Source organism: Acartia tonsa, chromosome 10 (assembly GCF_053477335.1).
Source record: "Acartia tonsa isolate MP-2025a chromosome 10, ASM5347733v1, whole genome shotgun sequence".
NCBI classification, from domain to species: Eukaryota; Metazoa; Arthropoda; class Copepoda; order Calanoida; family Acartiidae; genus Acartia; species Acartia tonsa.
Genome location: NC_137269.1, coordinates 18,414,915 through 18,436,034, shown reverse-complemented (window position 1 = coordinate 18,436,034; position 21,120 = coordinate 18,414,915). Strand labels below are relative to the sequence as shown.

General features: G+C 32.1%; 1 protein-coding gene across 1 annotated transcript; it reads left to right on the top strand.

Annotated features, from left to right (window-relative positions):
• Window positions 1-2,325: 2,325 nt before the first annotated feature.
• On the top strand, window positions 2,326-20,846 carry LOC145330562 (uncharacterized). Its single transcript, XM_080175180.1, has 23 exons — window positions 2,326-2,389; window positions 2,813-2,938; window positions 3,288-3,375; window positions 4,133-4,174; window positions 4,604-4,653; window positions 5,204-5,286; window positions 5,701-5,753; window positions 10,529-10,630; window positions 11,136-11,207; window positions 11,508-11,563; window positions 13,756-13,826; window positions 14,065-14,102; window positions 14,538-14,662; window positions 15,012-15,074; window positions 15,963-16,022; window positions 16,297-16,332; window positions 17,427-17,532; window positions 18,355-18,438; window positions 18,874-18,924; window positions 19,287-19,386; window positions 19,755-19,869; window positions 20,017-20,092; window positions 20,524-20,846. The coding sequence occupies exons 1-23, from the start codon at window positions 2,369-2,371 to the stop codon at window positions 20,580-20,582; spliced, it is 1,677 nt and encodes a 558-aa protein (XP_080031306.1). The 5' UTR covers window positions 2,326-2,368; the 3' UTR covers window positions 20,583-20,846.
• The last annotated feature ends 274 nt before the right edge of the window (window positions 20,847-21,120 follow it).

The following is a 21,120-nucleotide window of genomic DNA, read 5'->3' as shown; positions in this document are numbered from 1 at the left end:
AACTTTTCTACAGCGTATTCTATAGTACCCTAGAGCGTATCAATCGATACTAAAAAAATGTATGGGTTCTGTATAGTAATAATTATTGTGTTATATAGTATTACATAGTGTTATATATTAATTATATAGTTGTAGGGTACTTACGGGTCCAATACTCTCCAGAGTATCAATTGATACTAAATAAAAAAATTATTTTTAACAGTGTAGGACAAACGCAGGAGTCCAAAACGTAGGAGTGGAAATTTATCCTAACCTAACTTATTTTAAACCATAGGTTTTTAAATGTCTAACCTAACCTAACCTGTATAGAAATACTAAATATTTTAACACTCCTGCGTTTGTCCACTCCGACGATTGGGACTCCTGCGTTTATCCTGGAACCAATCATAGTACATAAAGAAAGCTTAGAAATCATCATGATAGTAATTACTTATGGGTTATCATAATCTTTTTATTGCACCAAACTGAAACATGCCAAGTTTAAAATCAAAAAATCACATCAACGTGCATAATTCAACGATTTGAGCTATCCGTTACTGATGAACCAACCCAAACTGTAGAAAAACTTCGCTCTTAAACAAAAGAGAGGAACGTAAAAGAGAAGGTACTCAACAATAAAGGAATGAAGTATAAAAACATGTATCCTAGTTTATATTATTAAAGTTCTTTTACTTAAAATTTTAATATTTATAAATATTTAATGTACGTATTTTTCAAGCCTTTGATATTAAACAAGGATAACAACATCCATAAAAGCGAAACTCTTAAAAGCAGAAAGGAGTACAAACGAACAATAACTCTAGTAGGGTGTCAGCAGAACATTTATTTCTAAGTCTAAATGAAATTGTACATACATTTGTTTCGTAAATAAAGGATACAGTAGAAGGACATTTTTAGGATTTAATTCAAGAGATGGCTCGCTTATAACATTGTACCTTGTTGTTCTAAGAATCTTTATTCTTTAACTTTCGAAATCGTACCTAGCTGTTATAAGAATCATCAAGCAAAGTTTGAAATCGATAGGACAATTATAACATGACTAAATTAATGAAAATAGTTAACTGTTACACGAAAAAAGCTAATCATTACAGACTGGCGTACGTACGGTCGGACATACACTAATTATAGCTTTTAAAAATGGCTTAACTGCGGGCGAAAAAAATTCTCGGTCGGCTACGGCTTATCTAGAAATCTTATTTTTTGTAGGTTGGTAAAGAGAAATGAAATGACAAGGAAAATATTGGAGTTGATTATTTAGAACTAAGATTAAAGATTTATATTACTTACCTACTATGGAAGAAATTGTCCATATAATACAGTGGAAGGAAGGAATGGGATAGGTATCCTCCCGGAGCTCATCTAACCAGGATCTGCAAGGCCCCACATCTTCCGATACACACCCAGAAACACACACACACAGACCCGGTGCTTCTTTCAAACCACCATTTTTTAAAATTAGGATAAGTCCATACGTCTTATAGCTTTTATAGTTTAATTAGGCATGTTAGAATTGTCACATTGATTACAAACAGAGTAGAATGATTCATTACTCTCCTTGATTTGTTGGAATAAGATTAGGCCAATTAAACTTTTTTTTGGATCTTAGAATTTTACTCCTGCGGGTGACCTTTCCCTTATAGGAGCTTAATTAGAGCAGTTAAAAGTTAAATGAACCTCATCTCAGTGTAGAGCAGAGAAAAAATAAATAATGTTTATAATAAGATTTATTTTAAAAAAAAAATTTTCCCATATAATATAAAAATTATCTTAAATGTGGGAACACCACAGACCAAAGGGTAAGATAGGTAATACCGGAGAAGCAGAGTAGAGGAAGGAAACCAGAGCACCTCCGATACACCTCCGTTTCACCTCCAAAACATCTCCGCTGGGAGTTGAGCGCTGAGCTAATATTCATATATAGCTGCTTCATTTGGTTGCAGGATATCTCCGGTAAAAGATATTTCTAATTTCACAAAAAAGAGATAAAGATTATGAAAAATAAATTGTAACAGAAAAAATAAACATTGTAACATTAATTAAACATTTTACTATGATTAATCAATTTATTTATAATTTGACTCAATCTCGAGATTCCTAATTTTGCATCTGAACAACAAAATAATTTTTGATGTCAATTAAATGTTAGCCTTAGTTAAGCAAAGGTTTTTATGAGCCCCGCAAGATAGCACTCAGTAGGGATAAGGACTGGAGGGTTAGATACCCCGCAGGAGCTACAATTATTTTCTTCTTAAACACAAACTAAGGGGTGGGATACATGTGTTCAAGATGTAAGTTTGGGAGAAAGAACTCAACTACTTAAACTATTCAGATTGTTCAGATAAAAAGAAAGAAAAATATAAAATCTTAAATGGCAGAATTTATAAATGAGGTAATAATTTGATTTTATAGAAACGTATTAATTAGTTTTATTAGCAACAAGGAACGAAAATATATAGTGAAATTTTTTAAAGAAGTTCTATAAAATGTAGCAATGGATGTAGCATATACGTGGATATTATTAAAGGGGGAAAATTGTTGTCAATTTAGATTGCTAATATGGAACTCCTTTATTGGTTAGTTCTTTAATGCAAAAGGAGTGAAGGGGTTGGGGTATAAGGTAGAAGAGGGGAATATTTATTCGAGCCCGTTGCGTGTTTCACTTTATCAGAGAACATGAAAATCTGGTGTAAGATCCAAGTAATAATATATCCATTAATGTAACGTATACAAATTAAGTAAAGAAAACGCACTCGAATAGTAATAAGACTAATAAGCAGTATGTTTTTTTGGTCAAATATCTGCCTATCTCTAGTATGACGGTGACAGTTTGCGAGATTTCTACCTGCAACCTAACTTGCCAGCAGGCATTCAGCCTCCAGCTTTACAACCTTCCAACCTCCCATCCCATTCATTCCATCAAAATAACCATCAACATTTGGTAAACATAATTTTTAACAAACTTCTATAAAGTAACAGGATGTTTATATGTGTGTAGAGAAGGATCTCATTAACCTATAAACTCATATCGTTTTCCTTTACAGTAAAGCTTCTTATGGGTCCGGAAAGTTTCAAAAACATTTTAAAAACTTCTATAGATTTTGGGCAATATTCATTTATATGTATAGTATATTTATAGGCAAAAATAATTGATTTTTAACATGTTAACTAACCATTTCCTCTTTTATAAAAAATTCCTAATTTTTGGTATATTACGATAGAGCTTAGTTGACCTAGGGCCAAACATGACTTTAGAACCTTTGAGGAACTAAAATAATGCTATGCCGTAGGAAAGAACTGGTGGCAAAGCAGCTTCTAGACATCAATTTGTTGGAGGATTAGTAAACATGGATGATCATAATGATGAGGATACTTTAGGTAAGAATTACACAATTTTTTTCGGTGAAATTTTTAAATGAGGTTTATAAAATTAATGTAAAAACTAGTTTATTTTCGACAGATTTGTGTTATGTTTTTAGAAGGTTTTCCGGGAAGAGTCCCTTTCGTTATAACGCCCCTTTAGGGGCGATTTGTCATATTTTTAAATTGGCTTTTGGTAGGTTATTTTAGTTTATATTGGGTTAGGTGATTGCCCTACAGGGTTATGCAATTGGCCCCGCAGGTGCTAGAAATAGGAGAAAACCTACTGTGAAAAAAACGAAGAATCGCCCCTTAAGGAGCGTTGCCACGGAAGGGACCATACCTGGTTTTCCTTAAGGTGTCTACCCCCTTATTTTGAATAAATTGATTATAGGGGGTGGGGGGTAGTTTTTAATATGTTTCTTTAGTAAGTCAGGTTTGGTTAGGTAATATTGGGTACTAAGTAGCTTCACATGGTTAATGCAACTTAGGTGAGGGCCCCGCGAGGTTGGGACCCCCTGCAGACATTTGAATAAGGTGGGGATGGGATTTTTTTTGTTTGATAGATACTTTTAGGGAAAGCGCCGAAAAAAGTACAGTGCAATTCATAGTAAAACCTTGATTGATTTTCGGCATAATTTGTTCTGATTTTGTAATGGGCAATATATTGTCTGGCGGCAAGATTTGTGATTGTGATAAACTTTGCTTAAGTGGTACTATTTTTAATTATAATCAGTTTATCCGTTGTATTATGTAAAATTAAAATACTTTTTAGATGGTAGAGATTACCTACAAACTGGAGACGCCTGGTGTACAGGTACAGAACTAAACTGTTTCTTATTATTTTTAGGGATTCTATAAATGAAATTATATCTACAAAACCAAATAATATGATAAAGAATAGTTATTTCTCGCATCGTATTATAAACGGCTTTCCGCGGATATAGAAAGTACAATTATGAGATTAAAACTAGTTTTTTTAGCCCCGAGGTGCCGAAGGCACCGGCCAAAAAATGGTTTTAATCTTATGATTGTACATTTCTATATTCGTAGAAATCTGGATATAATACGATGCTAGACATAGTTTTTTCGTATGGATGAGAACCGGTTCCTATCCACCGGATTCGAATGAATACGAGAAAAAATATTACTTAATTAATTTCTTGCTGTATTTAACCTTTAACCTTACAGAGTTGTTTACAAGATAATCTACCTGGATGATTTTAAGACTAACTTTCTTTTTTAGATTCAGATATAAAACAGGAACCTGTTGGATTTCTTAATTCTGGTGGACAGGTATTCAATTTTCAAACATTCATTTGATATTTAGATTGCTTTTTCCTAGTTCAGGAGTCTAACTCACCACATTGAAAATAAATCCCCCCCCCCCCCCCGCCCCCCCTTATTTTAGAAAGAATAACACCCCTTCCCTCACCGGGGCAATATTATCATTGGGACCCTCCTTTTATCAATTTTGACTCCCCTAAGTTTTTTATCGCTTTAAGTTTTGTTTTCATATTAGAGTTAGGTTAGGTTAGATTAAGTCGAGTTTAGATTAGAAAGAAAACATAGTGTTATTGAGTGAACAAAGATTGTAAATTTTTCCTTTTTTCTTTTGAAATGATAAGATTGTACTTATTTATTATCGCCGTAACTTTTAAGGCTGTTACAACCAATGTCCCTTTACTTTGAGGTATTAATTTGATATAGGGGGGTCTGAACTGAAACTAAGGGTATTAAATCATGTGATGCCCCTTTGTTTTTTTTAGGGGGTAGTTTCACTTCTGAACCACAGGCTTTATCTTATATTATGTATCAACTATTATTGCTATATACAACATACTAGGGTGCCAGAAAAAGAGATGTACGTGAACAGAAGAAATCGTATTACGGGTATGCAACTCCAGGAGGATCTAGAAACAATTCAAGGTAACAGGGAACGAGAAAAATTTGCTTTTGAAAAAATATTTAGCGGGATTTAATTAATAAGTTGAGCATTGAAAAGACCCCCCCCCCCTCCCCTTTGTAAATTTGAAATAATTGAAAGTAAGAAGGAAGTAATTTTTGATTGTTTGTTTATTACTTTAGGTTAGGTTAGGTTAGGTTAGGTTAGGTTATATTAGATTCTTGGAAGCCACGTAGGGTTAGTCCACACAGGTATAGGACTCACGCAGGTGTAAGACATATGGGCCCCTCATCTTTAATTAGATTAATAATAAGGGGGTTAGGTATTAGTGGTCAACAGGCATATCATGTGAAAGTACCATTCTAGACTAGAAATGGACAGGCTATTCTTTTCATCAGGATACAATTTATAAGAATAAAAACATTTATTAATTTTAGGTCGGAATTGGAACAGAAAACAAAATCATCACATGAAAACTTTTCAATGAAAGGTAAGTTTTTTAAGGTTTACAAGTTTATTGGCCAAACCCCTAGCCTATAGGGATATCTCACGCCAAAGTTTAGAAAGTTAATGACCTACAATGAATCTGAATTATCGCTTTAGTGAATTAATAGTTTTTCTCTAAAATTGTGGTTTATCTTATAATGATACTTTATTGAGAAGCTGCTCTATAATTAACTTTGTCCGTCCGTCAGTAGCACTGTAGGGGAAAAATAATGTTTGCTTCTATTTAGAGTAGACTGCTTATTTCTTTTGAAAAGATACCTCTTACCAAAGAGCATCTATTATTTAACATACTTGGTCCGCCAGTCTGCCGCGCATTCTAAAAACTACATACATAAATAACTTTAATTTATAATTTTTTAATGTGTATTTTTCTATTCTTCATGATCACTGAACGTCTGCTCTTTAACTCAATTTATCCGTTTGTACATCAATATATTTTTTTGGGGCTTCACTACTTTGGATGTTGTCATTCTTGTTGTAAGAAGCATATGACAGAAAATTAATTATCAAATATCACATTAATATATGAAATACTAACTAAAAAACAAAATTGAAATTACAAAAAGAAAACTGATACTATATTAATTATACATTATTTTTGATGTATCATATAATCAAAATATATTGATTGAATTTGTATTATTAATATAATATTGATGCATTTTTTCTACAATAAAAATTAGAAAGATGTCTTTCTGTTTATCTGTTCGACAAGTTGTATGTCCTCATACACCTCACTAATCACTGAGCCCACGTTGCTGTTGTATTTTAGGGATTATACCTGGTAGTCTTGTGATGAGTTTACACTATTTTTCAAACACACCGAATTTTTAGTACATCCCACTACCTGAAAAAATAGATAGGTAACATTCAAATAGTGATGTGTTACCCCTTTATTAAAAATGTTTTTTCTTTGGGGAGTAAATTGTCTAATATAAGACCAAATAATAGTCTATGATTTTTTTGGAGGGGGTATATCACCATTTACCATACCATTTAAAATAAATTGTCTCATATAAGACTGAATAATAGTCTATGATTTTTTGGAGTCGGTATTGCACCATCTCATACCAATAACGAAATTAATTCGGAAGAAAATCACGAAACCTATACGTGTTTTTCAGCTGTCGTTGGGGGGCAACACATCGTAAAATTGACGACCTCTCCATTTGCCCCCCAAATATTATTTTAGATTTATTTTGCTTGTTGGTTATACCGTATTCCTGGTATTGCACCTTTTACCATACCTCCTTGTTCATCCTTCATTCCTTATCCCTGTAATATCTGTTCTTTTTTCCAGGAATATAAGGGACAAGAGGTGCATTTACTCATAAATATTGATTAGTTCTTTTTACCCTCTCCCCTTATTTAAATTGTTTATACAAATATTTTGAAGAAAAAATTAAATGGACCACGCCTTATCCCATTTGGGCCATTTTCCTACTAGGCTTTCCTAACCAAAACTTGACCTTAAAATATGCATTAAAAATAAGCTTTTACAAACAATGGATCATATGCGCTTAAAGGGAAAATACATTTTATATTTTTACTCTCCTATTAACAGTAATAAACCCAATTTAAGATTCTTTTAGAAATCTCTCTTAAAAGTTATAAGTTATAGCAATGTAATGTTACATGTTCTTTTTGTACTTTGTAATTTTCTATAATTTGAATATGTTGGTTCTTTTTCACAAAAGGACCTGTCCAGAACTAAACCCCACACCTTTCTCATTTTGAAAATAAATGGGTGTGGGGGGGGGGGCAGTTTTTTCCTATGTTACGAATGGATCTAACTCTGCTGTACCTGCCATTCTCTCATCCTGCATTTTTTAAAGAGAAGGGGGGTGTGGTATTTGTGTCCAAAAGGCACCTTGAGGAATTGCGCAAATGTTTTACAACAAATACTCCCTCTATCCCTGAAAGTTGCCCTGACTAAAAGGATTAATAAAATATTCATCAGATCTAAAACTTCAAATTTGTTGAAAACAATGTTTCGCATAATGTTTTCATATTATCTATCTTTTGTTATCAAAAAGTTTTCTTTATGTATTTACTAGGGGCTGCGTCCTTAGCTCTGTACTAGAAAAGGAAATAAAGTGGAAAAAACCTAAAACTATTAGTAGAAAAAAGTAAATAGTAAAACTATTGGAGACCTTCTTGATCTATAAAAGAAGAAAGAAGGGTCTCTTATTGATAATCTTTTTTTAAACCAACAAACTTAAATTTTACATTTACTAATATGATATTTTTTTTACTAAAATTAAAACTTTCTCAAAATGGCCAATTTATAAATATACATTAATATCATTTGAAAAATTCTTGATAAAATCTTTATATTAAGTTAAAACTAGAAATCTTTCTATGATCTTTGATAAAAGGAAATAATATTTAGAAATTTATGTTATCTGTCAGATACAAATATATAGTTACAGACATTTATATGTATGATTGGGGTATTATTAAGGGACTGGGTAATTTTAGGAGTGAAGCTGCCTTATAGCTAGGTTCTAACTGTACATCACAAATACATTCAAACTTAAAGAAGTTAAGCAAATTCACTATTTGAAACAAATTTTTACATATAATCTATACCAATAAATATAGAATAAGTGGATATTATGAATTTTGTCGTCAATTTAGGTTGTTACTATAGTCCTCATTTATTAGTCATTACGTTGTTCCAGTAAGAAAGGATGGGATAGGGTAAAAGGAATGGATGGGGGTATTGTGATTATTGTATTAGCCAGGTAGAAGAACCATTTTATTAGAGTAGATTACAATATAGTGCACTATCCCATTAATTACTAATCGATTTCTATACCCGATTTTAATAATATATCATTAAATCCACATAATTTGTTATAAACTTATTAACTTATTGACATTTGACATACTGATCATTGCTCTTGACTGTAAGTCATTAGAAACTGACAATCTTATAAGTATAATATTTTAGATTTTAAATGCAGCAATTATTTATACACATTTTTGATATAATCAGTAAAAATTATGTTTAAACTAGATAGAAATTTTTTTTTTTTTTTTAATATTTTCGCTATAAATGGACACAGTTGTTATTGTTTTCTAAAAAATATGTCCTGTCCAATGGTCATACTTATTTTCTGGAATTGTTAAGATAATATTAGTATATTCTATATTTTGTAAATGTTAATTTTAAAGACCACTTAAATACTTGCCAAAGTTAGCAATTCATTAAAAGATTCGTTTTAACATTGTAAAAAAATTACTTTTGTGTATTTAACAATAGTAAATTTTACCAGAAAATTAAGTTCTATTCAAAATTTAAAGTAACATATTGATATATTACATCCAATTCAAAATTGAAACAGTAGAAATGTGTCAGTTTTGTATGTAAATATTCAGCTTATACCAACAACGAAATTCTTTTTTAAATAACGAAACCTATTCGTGTTTTCAGCTGTCGTTGGGGGTCAACACATAGCAGATTTGACGACCTCTACATCTACTCCCAAAATATTACCTTAGTTTTTTTCGCTTGTTGTTTATACCTTATTTCTTGGAAATAGTCGTTCTTGTTAAGACTTTTTAGTAACCAATTATGAAATGTTATGTGCAAAGGGTGTGAACACAAATAGAGTTATAATGTGTACATATACTATACAAATAAATAAAATCTACACTATAAAATATACTGGGTGAATCTGATATGGATAATCTCTCATTTTTATGATGTCACATGGCTGATTTTTGAGACACTTTGTCCCGTTACCTAAAAATGCATTGTTTGTGTGAAATGTTATTTCTTGAAATGTCTAATAGTCAATTGTCAACGGATACGAAAAAAATAAGTACCTTACTTATTATGTTTCACTAGCGGCTTCGCCCCTAGCCTCTAGGGGCTTTGCCCAAAGAGGTTTGATCAAACCAATTTTTCGTATTTTAGATTTAAAGGAAAATTCTTTTTTAAAAATTGGGGGGGGGGAGAAATTTTCTTTTTTTTGGGGGGGGGGGTGGGGGTGTCTCACCCTCCAAGAAAATAGTTATAAATCTTCCCGGGACCTATGAGAAGCTACCCTGTAAAGGAGAACCCGATCGGTCCCTTAAGATCCTTCGCTACAAACAACCAGACAAACAGACAGACAAACAAACAGACAGACATCGTTCTACTTTGTATTATAGATAGGCAATTTCATTCACAATTTAACCCCTTTTTTGCGGATTGAAAAATGTAATTAACAATATTGTATCATCATTCTTAAACGGCAAATTTAAGACACCTTGACCTTGGCAAAGTAGTTAATGTTTTTTTATGAAACATTAACTTTTTGACTAGCATATCTAAATTATTCGATGACTTTCAATATAGACCAAACAATAGTCACAAGAAGCTTTACTGAAGAATACAAACAAGTTTTCCACATATTTTCCACTATCAATCTTTTAAAGCAAACAATATATCTCTTTTGCTATCTTGGTGCTCTTTTACGTTATATTATCATAAAGTTAGAAGAGCTTACATGTAAATAGCCCTGCATTGTTAGGCCCCTAGCCGGAGCTAGAATTACTTTTATTTCAGAAATCTGAAATAATGGACCCAAACTATTTACTAGTAAAGTATCCAAAATAATACAAAAAATTACAAATAAGGAAAATACACAGTAGATTTCAATCAAAATCGATTGCTATTTTTTATTTTTCAACAAAATAAACTATAACAAGAAATAACTATTTTTATTCTCATAGCCAGACAAAAATAATAAATATTTTTTAATTCAGGTAACTGGACAGGAAAACATGTAACTGGAACAGGACAGCTGCAGACAGCTGGATGGCCGCCAAATCCCTCTTTATATTTTCCTATGAGGCAGCCATTTCCAGGTTAGCATTACAGCTTTTCCTAAGCACGTCCAAATAAATCTATGAGAGGTTAGCTAAAAAGTTGCGTTGGAACACACACAACTTTATCAGAAATGTCCCTGCATTTACAACTATAGCGGTTTTCCTCCCGAAAAATAATTTTTAAAATTTCCAGGACCTACCCTGTAAAGGAGAACCATATAAGTTTAGTGGTTAGCAAAATTCATCGGTACACACAAAAACATAGATCGTTTTAATTTATTATAAGGATTTCTATGAATTGATAAAAATACCATTGTAAATTATTTTTCATTGATTTTTTATAAACAAATTTCAGGATTGGCAACAGATTTACATCATTAATTTAGAATATCCTTAAGATAGTCTAGAAAAAGTTGAAGTGAAGTTTATTTTGAGGTTACATCAGTTTATTCTGACGAAGTGGTTAGGTCTCCTGGAAATTTTACCCACGTCCTCACAGAACTTGAATTTGAAAACTTGGAATTCTAAAGGAATATTACTTAAGGTGTTTCACGAAGAGGTGCTCTTCAGCTCTGGCAATTTCTGGTCACATTGCTGGATGATCCTGCTAATTCAGGTATAAACTTTAGGTATAATAGTCAGTTAGTAAGATATAGGAATATTTAACAGAAATAGTTATAAACAGAATCTATTACTTTCTCATTTTGAAAAAGAAGATAATTAATACAAATATTATATGTAAAAACAGTTCATTTTTAAATCAAGGTGGATTTCAGAAAAATAATTATATAAGATCAATATATAATCATTACCGATAGGTCGGTGGACAAAATATGTCATCTTCTCCGAAATCACGTTTCCCCACAACCGTACAGACAGACAAAGTTCGCTACTAAAAAGTCTATTCTAAATCTAGGAGCTATAGCGTGGACTGGAAGAGGGCTGGAATTTAAGCTTATCGAGCCAGAAGAGGTAAACAAAATCAATTAGAAAGTAAATGAGCGGGAGGCAGTTGTTTTTTTGCTAAATAATATGAGTAATGCCTATAGCTTATATTAATGCAAACTTCTCAAATTTAATCTATTCCTTTTATTGGCCTAGATATATGCTTTAAAAATCTGTTTTTGTCCTTGTTGTAATAAAATAAAAGCCTTAAATTTTACCATTTTAGAGCTTTTATTAATAATGTTACAAATTAAACTGAGTAAACAGTTAATAAATGGAACCTAAAAAACTTTTATTGCGAACCTTTCTTCAAAATCCTAATCAGGACTAATATGAAACTTGTAAGGAAAACTCGAAGTCCAGAAGATTTAATGAATTGACAAACATTCTACAACCCAATTAAGTTTTTTTTTGTCTGAAGCTAAAAGATTTCAATAACCACTGACCTATTGAGTTCTTAAATTTAGTAAAGCTTTGAACATTTACATACGTCCTGGGATAGTTTTAGGCTATTTTTTTAAATTTAATTTTTTGGATAGTTTAGGCTATAGTTATGCCCATTGGCTACTCCCGAACCCCACAGAGTCTTTAGATGCTATGTGCACAGCCGCTTGTTTATTAACCAAAAATAATAATATATCAAATAATTATTTTTCCATTTAAAAGTTGCAAAAAAAAGTCGAATGTTCTGGCGGCAACATTGAGAGATTATATTGGTTGGAGGCTGGCGGCAAAATGTTCGAAAAACTTGGCAGCCTCAGATGAGCGCAAAATGCAGAGATCTAAAGGGAATAGACAATGGTCGATAAATTGATATACATCCCTAATGATGACACACAAAATTGCCCCTTTTGTAGATTATAATTAGTGGTTGATATGTCTGTTTCTGAGCTTAATGATCCGACAAATCAAAATTTGATATCTGTCCCCAAAGTTGCCAACGAATAATAAAACGTTAATTTCAAACTTTGGGGACTAGTGCAATAAACAGCCCAATGTTCACTCTCTCCCTGGGAAAAGTTATATTTTGATTTGGTTTGTGGGTTTGATAATTTAGAGAACAATTGGCACTCTTATCAAGCCAATTTATTCTTGTTCTTTTTTAAGACTTTTACTATTTAATTAGAAGAAAAAAAGGGTAAAATCATTAACATTATTATATAAAAAATAATGTCATGAAATTCAGTTTCCGAAAATGTTTAGGCTTAGAGGAACAAGAAAAACAGAATGAAAAAAAACCTTTTTTGTATTGATTTATCCTTGTTTTATTCCCCACCTCACGACAATTATGTCTTCATAGAATAAAAACACAGAGCATATTTTTGCAAATTTTAAATCTATTTTTATTAAAAACATCTGTTAGTGTTCTTGCAAATTGGCAAATTGTTTAATAAGCCTTTATTAAATTATCAATAAAATAATAGTACTTTTTACAATGAAAAAATATTTTAATTTTATCCTTTTAATTTTAAAATTATACATGTTAAATACAAATAGCCTAATATTAGGTAATATTAGCAATTAGGTAATTTTTAGACCAAAAAAATTAGGATATTTTTTCTCTTAAAACTCTCTAAATTGATTTATAGCCAATAAAAAGAAAAATTTAGTTTTATTTGGGAAACTCTTTTTTTTCTTGTGAATATTTAAGAAGAATGTAATCCTAATTGCGAAAATATTAGATTTTTATAAATCAGACGTGACTTTTATTTTAATCATCACTCAGATTGGGTAGATGATTCCAAGAAAAGGTGAATTGGGGGGGGGGGGGAGTGGGTTGAGGGGTTGGGGGTATATTCCTCCCCTATTCCTGCCACAATTTTAAATTCTCAAAAATTCTTACACCCATCAAAAGAAAGTACTTGCATGAATCTTGAAACGGCTTATAATGCCTTATGAAAAGTGACGTCATACTATACAAAGGACCAATGATAGGCTAGTATACATTTTACCATTGACCAATTAAAATGTGTACTGGCCTATCATTTGTTCTTTCTATTGTATGACGTAATTTTTAATTAGGCACAATAAGCTGCTTCATGAGTCTTTCCAAATGGAATGTAAAATAAAAATGTGCCATTACTTTAAACTAATACAATGTCCTTACATTAATAAGAATTACTAAATATTTTAAAACCAATCATTAGCATTAAAGAAAAATAAGAAGGAAAATTTTGAAATTTACTTCCCTCATAATTTTACCTTATATTTTTACTAAGGTTGCTCGACGTTGGGGTTTACAGAAAAACCGGCCAGCTATGAATTATGATAAACTAAGTAGATCTCTCAGGTATAGGTTTAAAAAAAATTAGGAAAAAACGAGTCTTTTATATGATTAGAGTCTGTCCGTACGTCCATAACGGATAGATCTTATTTTCATTAGAAATTGTTAAAATTGCCTTATTAATTTTAAACTTGGCATGATGATTTCTGTAATAGTAAGATACAAATTATAAATATTAGTAAATTGAATTACTTGCCAAAAAAAGGTTTTGAGATTTTTCTAACCCAATATATTATTTTGTTAGATACTATTATGAGAAAGGAATAATGCAAAAAGTTGCAGGTAATTTATTTTTCAGTATGGCTTCAAAACCGATTATTTTCCACTGGATTAGCAACGGTTCTCAATCATACGTAAAGATCATGTATTACAGACAATTTGCCAAGTATATTAATATTAAAATAATGAAATTAATACCAGTTTTGTGAGCCATAGTCTTCGGCCCCTCGGTGCTATCAAAACTAGTTTTGATCTTACAATTTTTATTTTGATATACGCGAAAAGCTGTCTATAACACAATGCAATAAATAACGATACAACAATTTGTTTCTTAAATGATTTCTAAAAATAAAAATGATTTCAAAATGCAGAAAAAATATATGTAATTTTTTTTATAATAAGTCTGTAATTCATAAATAACTTTATTCCGATTTGGATTTTTTCAGGGATTTAAAACACAATATATCTACATATTTACTGGAAACAAATACTATTCAGGGGAAAGGTACGTGTACAAGTTTGTGTGTGATCCAGAGACATTATTCCAGATGGCTCTGGCAGATTCTAATGCCAGGGAACAGGTGAAGCTAGAACCTGACGAGCATGACTTCAATCAACATCAGGTATTTATCTTTCTTTCTATCCATATATCCATCTATATATCTATCTATTTATCTATATCTAGCCGGACGGGATACACCACTAGATATTAGTTTGGTGTATCTCTGAACCAAATCTTGTTTGACCACCAACCCTTTGATTGCACGACCTTTGTGTGGAAGGGCATTCCCCTGCTCTAGCTATTAATGTGGTGCCCGAGTGCTGATATAGCAGCAGTAGGAACCAGTTTAAACGTCTTTGGGTATGACGCGATGTTGAGCCGAGATTCGAACCTATCACCTTCCCAACAACTAGTGGATGCACTACGTGTTACGCCGCAGTCACGGCACGGGTAATTATGTATCTTTCTAGGTGAATGGAAGACGAAGCTTGTATACGTATATACCAAGTTCCTACACAGCTGATAACCAACATGTAAATATATTTTGTAACAGCGCTAACCTTTTTAAATTTTAATTTTTCTTATTATACTTTATTTTCTACTAGCGGCTACGCCCCCTAGAGGCCTCTAGGGGCACTTAAGGAAGGGGGAATCGAATTTAATAACCCAATTTCTTATTTTAGATTTTAAAAAAAATGTTAAAAATTTTTTGGAGGGGTGAAATTCTTTTTAAGGGGGGTGGTGCCCCCCCCCCCCCCTCATTTTTAATTTTAGTTAAAAAATTTTTTTAAAAATTTGGGTGGGGAGATTTTCATTTTTTGGGGGGGTTGGGGATGTCCCACCCCCAAGAAAATAGTTATAAACCTTCCCGGTACCTATGAGAAGCTACCCTGTTAAGGAGAACCCGATCGGTTCAGCGGTTAGCGAGATCCTTCGGTACAAACAAACACACAGAAACACAGACACACAACATCCTGTTACTTTAGTATAAGGATTTGCAAAAAAAATATTATAACACGAATTTTAGAGAAAAAAAAGTGTAAAAAACAGTTTATAAAAGTTGAGGGTAGGACGTAGATTAACCCCAAAAGAGAAATAAAATTATTAAGTCACCTTGAACAACCAATATTTTGCTTTTTATATTTTCAAACAAAAATAAAGGATTTTCTATGCTATAGTTTAAGAGAAAGTTTTGAAAAGGTCGTCTTTCTATGGCTATATTTTTTTTCAAAATACTAATATATTTGATATTAAGTTTCAGTCTATAGCTAAATGAAAAGCGAAGTAAAACATTACAATAACAAATAATCGTTAATAGCTAACTTACTGGCGTTTCTTGTTGATCTTTTATTGCAAACAAATGGACGGACTTACACTATTTGTAGGGTAGGTTATCAATAATATTAATTATTAAATTGTAGGATGTTGGGTTTAGTGGACAGTTTGGTTTACAATTTCAAACTATGAAACAAAATTGTCAGGTTCCATTATTTCTCATCCAAACATCTACGTATATAATATCAATTGTTTATTTTTTTTTTGTATTTTTTGTATTGCAGAAATTAGGGCTATTAAAAATCACATAAAAGGCAAATATAAGATACTTGATAAAAGATCAAGTTTTTGTTACAGTTATAGATATATTAGATAATATATTTATTTTTGTTATCAAATTTGTTAGTATCGCTTTGCCTCTGGACGTATTTGTCATTTAATACTTTAACAGAATATTTTTTTTAATTAAATAATTTTTAGTATCCTGAAGATAGAGACAAACTGATGTGTAGACAGGTAGACATTTTTTTTGTCTTTTTGGTTTGCTTCTTGTTTATCTAATTGAAATACTTAAGAATAATTTCTTAATACTATCCTAAACTTTTCACAAACTCATTTGGCAATTAAAGTCATGTAAACATTAATGCATTATTATTATAAAATTTAATATTCTTTCTCGTATTCATTCGAATCCGGTGGATAGAAACCGGTTCTCATCCATACGAAAAAACTATGTCTAGCATCGTATTACATTCAGTTTTCTACGAATATAGAAATGTACAATCATAAGAATATGACCAGTTTTTTAGCCGGTGCCTTCGGCACCTCGGGGTTTTAATCTTTTAATTGTACATTCTATATCCGCGGAAAGCTGTCTATAATACGATGCGAGAAATAACTAGCACCTCGGGGCTAAAAAAACTAGTTTTAATCTTTTAATTGTACATTCTATATCCGCGGAAAGCCGTTTATAATACGATACGAGAAATAACTATTCTCGTATTCATTCGAATCCGGTGGATAAGAACCGGTTCTCATCCATACGAAAAAACTATGTCTAGCATCGTGTTATATCCAGCTTTCTACGAATATAAAAATATACAATCATAAGAATATGACCAGTTTTTTAGCCGGTGCCTTCGGCACCTCGGGGTTTTAATCTTTTAATTGTACATTCTATTTCCGCGGAAAGCTGTCTATAATACGATGCGAGAAATAACTATTTTAGTTTGGTTTTGAATCCGGTTAACCGATTCTGTACCATATTGAAAAATCATACATCGTGCAGTGTTATATAAAAAACGATCTTCCACGAAAAATAAAACAAAAAAGTTAAACTTTGTTTTAATGGCCAAGGCCCCGTAGCGGGACAAAGTGTCTCAAAAATCAGCCACGTGACATCAAAGAAATGAGGGAGATGAGAGAAGAAGTGGAAAAGAAAACTCCAAAAAAAGAGATGTATAATCCCTCATTTTTATGACGTCACATAGCTGATTTTTGAGACACTTTGGCATTCGGGGCCAACAAGAACTGGAACTCATTTTTTTCATTTTACTATTCGCGGAAAGCAGGCTACAATACGATGCAATAAATAACTTTTATTTTTAAAGGAGCAATTATTGGCATACAGATCTTCTGTGAGTCGCAGTGGTCAATCAAGAAGTTCACCAACCTATCACAATCAAAAACATCTATTTAACAACAATAGTAGATCAGGTATAGTTATTTTTATAGTGCTGCTGATATAAAACTACCAATCTGTTCGTTCGTCTGTCCTATTTATTCTCTTCGCCGTCCATTTTTCTTGTGGCATTTTTTAATCAAGCTGTAATTAATATCAATAAAGAAAACAATGAATACAAAACTGTTATTCATGGAAATTAAATACAAATAGTTTTAATTATTCGGTATTATCCTCTTAGAATTTTTTTTTTCAATTTTGAAAATTTATGTACCTCCCCTCCCCCGACAGCGAACTATGAACTCTGGCCGCAGCGCTCGGCTCCCTAGCCTGCCTAGCCGCAGCGCTCGGCCCCTTTGCCTGCCTAGCCGCAGCGCTCGGCTCCCTAGCCTAAAACCTAACCTAACCTAAAATAGTTGTTCGTCGTTGTCGGGGGGGGGGGGGGGGTTCTCAAATTTTCAAAATTGAAAAAAAGAGGATAACGCCAATTATTCCATATGATCCATTTTCTATAAAGTTAGATAAGCAATACTATTTTTACTTGATTACTCTTTCTTCAAAATTAAACATTTCATTTAAGAGTTTAATATCTGGATGACGTTTAAGAAAATGCCGTTTCTCAAAATCGTACGCGGTCATACGCAATATTTGAGGGGTGGTGCAAATTTCATTTATAAATTTTCGCAGTAAAATACTATTTGATTTCCTTTTTTTCTCTATAGATTAAAAACGATGCATGCACAATTTTTAAAGTAAGATTTAAAGATGCATTCTCAAAACGCGAAACTGAGATCTGAAATTTGTATCACCCTTCCAATAATGCGTATGATCGCATACAACTTTAAGAAAAATTTCAGGGCTATATCATGGAGGAGCAAGATCCTCCCCCTATAATTCTGGAAGTTCTAGGAGCCCAAGTCTGCAGTCAACAAACCTTCAGGAATTTCATACAAAACCTTACAAAAATTGGTAGCTGTTAATAGTACCTATTAAAAAATACGCCATGCAATACAAACATTGGTCAACTATAGGAAAACAAAATCAGAAAACAAATCTTCTTAATTTTTGTTTAAGGTTGGATGTGTTGTCAAGTTGATTAGATTAGTTAAGGTGTGATTCTAAATTCTAGAATTCAGGTTAAACTTCATCAATTTTTCTTAATAATTATCTAGCTTATACCTATAATTAAATTATTACAAACAAAAAATCACGAAACATATACGTGATTTTCAGCTGTCGTTGGGGGGTGGGGGGGTCAACACTTAGTAGCATTGACGTCCTTTTTATCTGCCTCCCAAATTAATATTTTAGATTTATAACGCTTGTTGGCTATACCTTATTCCTGATAATTATTGATTATAGTATGAAAAAAAAGGCATCTTACTCTTTCCTATTCAACTCTGGATATCCAGGACCAGCACCTGCAGGTTATATTTTCAAACTAGATTAAAATTATTTACCAAAAAAGCTTCTGCTCAAAATAACTAACTTATCATTAAGGCATATTTAACAACTAGTGCTCAGCTGCTTTAGCTGTTTTAGCCGCTTTCCTTAGAGAAGCCTTGTTGTTCAACTACATAGGTTAAATAAGCCACTCACGAATATTAGGCCACTGGCACTCTCAGCTAGGAATAAAAATAAAATCATCCACTCTCAGCCACTCAGCCTATGCCTCTCTCAGCTGCAGCTACTCTTAGCTACACTGAGCCGCAGTCACTGAGCGTAATATTTATTTATTAAGCTATACAGTTGTGTAAATAATCATATGATTAAAATCTATGTTACATAGGTGAAATAACAGCAGGAGTTACAAAACCAGGGTCAGGGTTTCCTGAGAATCATGGATTTGGCCCAGCCAAAAATAGAGATGTTCTTCCTATTTATCCAAGGTCTAATTACAATCACAAAATCTTAAATACTTTTACATTTACATTTAAAATATCTATTTCATTTTTGAAACAATATAATAATACAAGAAGGTTTAATAGTAACACATATTTTCTTTTGCAATCATGACCAACAAAATAATTAAATTATACACTGCCTATTATCTACATTGGTAAATGGAATCTTTACAAAAAAAAAATCAGCTGTCCATCTTGAATAGAAGCTGAGAAATTATCGTTTCACCTAGAGTTCTCACAGACAGACGTATGATCAGACGGACATCTCGAATTATAGAGAATCTTCGCCTTTAATTATTTTTGAAGATTTGTCCTTAATTTTATTAAAAAATTGTAATTAAAATTTGAAACAGGACAACAGCAGGCAGAAATGAATTCCTAGACGACACAGTTCTAGAAGAGGGTGAGATTGTGTCGGCTAGAAACACTCGGGACCAGTATATCAACTTACAACAATATAATTCATTGGTAAATAAAATAAAAGAATTATAATTTCAGTCTGTTACTCATTTTCCATGCAAATTTTATATCTTCTAAGGTTTTTCTCCTACACTAGTTCTAGAAATATTTTTTCTTGTAGGAAAGCCAAATATTAATAATGTCTTCTAATTACAGTCACGTGATTATTCACGGAGGTCAGATGAGATCAGAGGTCACGGGTCACAGTCACCAGAGGTCACATCCACTCAGGAAAATTGTGATTTTCGGGCGATTTCTTTAAAATTGTATCTAGACCACATATGAACTGTGTGTAAAACCTTATTTTTAATGTTTATTTTAGGCCTAGTTAAAAAAAAAACAGCAGGATTAAGTCCCTGCCTGGATATAGACTACGTAAATATTGTGTGTACACTGTTTCACCCAGCTGTCAAATATCCCCCCTCTCTACCCCATCCCCTGCTCTGATCATGAGGAATTGATTAGATAATATCTGAGGGCTATATTAATAACCTAATTTGACGACAACAATTGCCCTGTCACAATATCCACCTATTCTATATTTATTGTTAGAACCTTAAACTTCTCTAGGGAGGGGAGGAGGATGGTCGGCTGAAGGTAACTCCTACTATGTTGGGGTTTATAAAAAAAATACATTAAAAATCTCAATTTCTGAAAACTAGGTGACCTCAACTTCTGATGATAATATTGCAAATCACCAGGAAGAAATTAATTTCAAATAAATCATTCAGTACATCAATTAGCAGGATTAGATTTATGATAACTAGATTAAAGAATGTGGTCCATGGAAAGAAAACGAAGTAGCAGGTTTCGTCTTATATTCACAGTAGTTTTTCTTATTTTTCTAGCCCATACTGGGTAATCATTAACCTAAAATAACCTCTAGTGAAAATACGACGAAACCCACTGCTTCGTTTTCTTTCCATGATCCAAAAATGTTATTGGTCTTATTTTATTCTCGTATTGATTCTAATATGCGTAATAGACTGGCCCAAAAAAACATGAATTTTTAATTCTTTACCATATCAATTTGCGGATACCTTGAAGTTGTTACCAGCTCAAATGTATACCTTTTAGTGAAAACTAGACCTCTCTACAATGAAAATTGATCTCGAAATTTCATCTTAAGCTTTTTATCAAAAACTTCATATTTTCATGATTTTAACAAGAAATAATTAAAGAACTGCCAACCTAAAATAATTTAACAAGAGTTCAAATATAAAGCAATCATAAAAAGTAGGCAGAACCGCCATTCCTGCC

Coding starts and splice junctions, on each gene's coding strand:
- LOC145330562 (XM_080175180.1), top strand. CDS start 2,369: ATGGCAGAATTTATAAATGAG. Junction 18,925..19,286: donor TCCAGGACCAGCACCTGCAG/GTTATATTTTCA, acceptor TATGTTACATAG/GTGAAATAACAGCAGGAGTT. Junction 20,093..20,523: donor AGAGGTCACATCCACTCAGG/AAAATTGTGATT, acceptor CTGAAAACTAGG/TGACCTCAACTTCTGATGAT.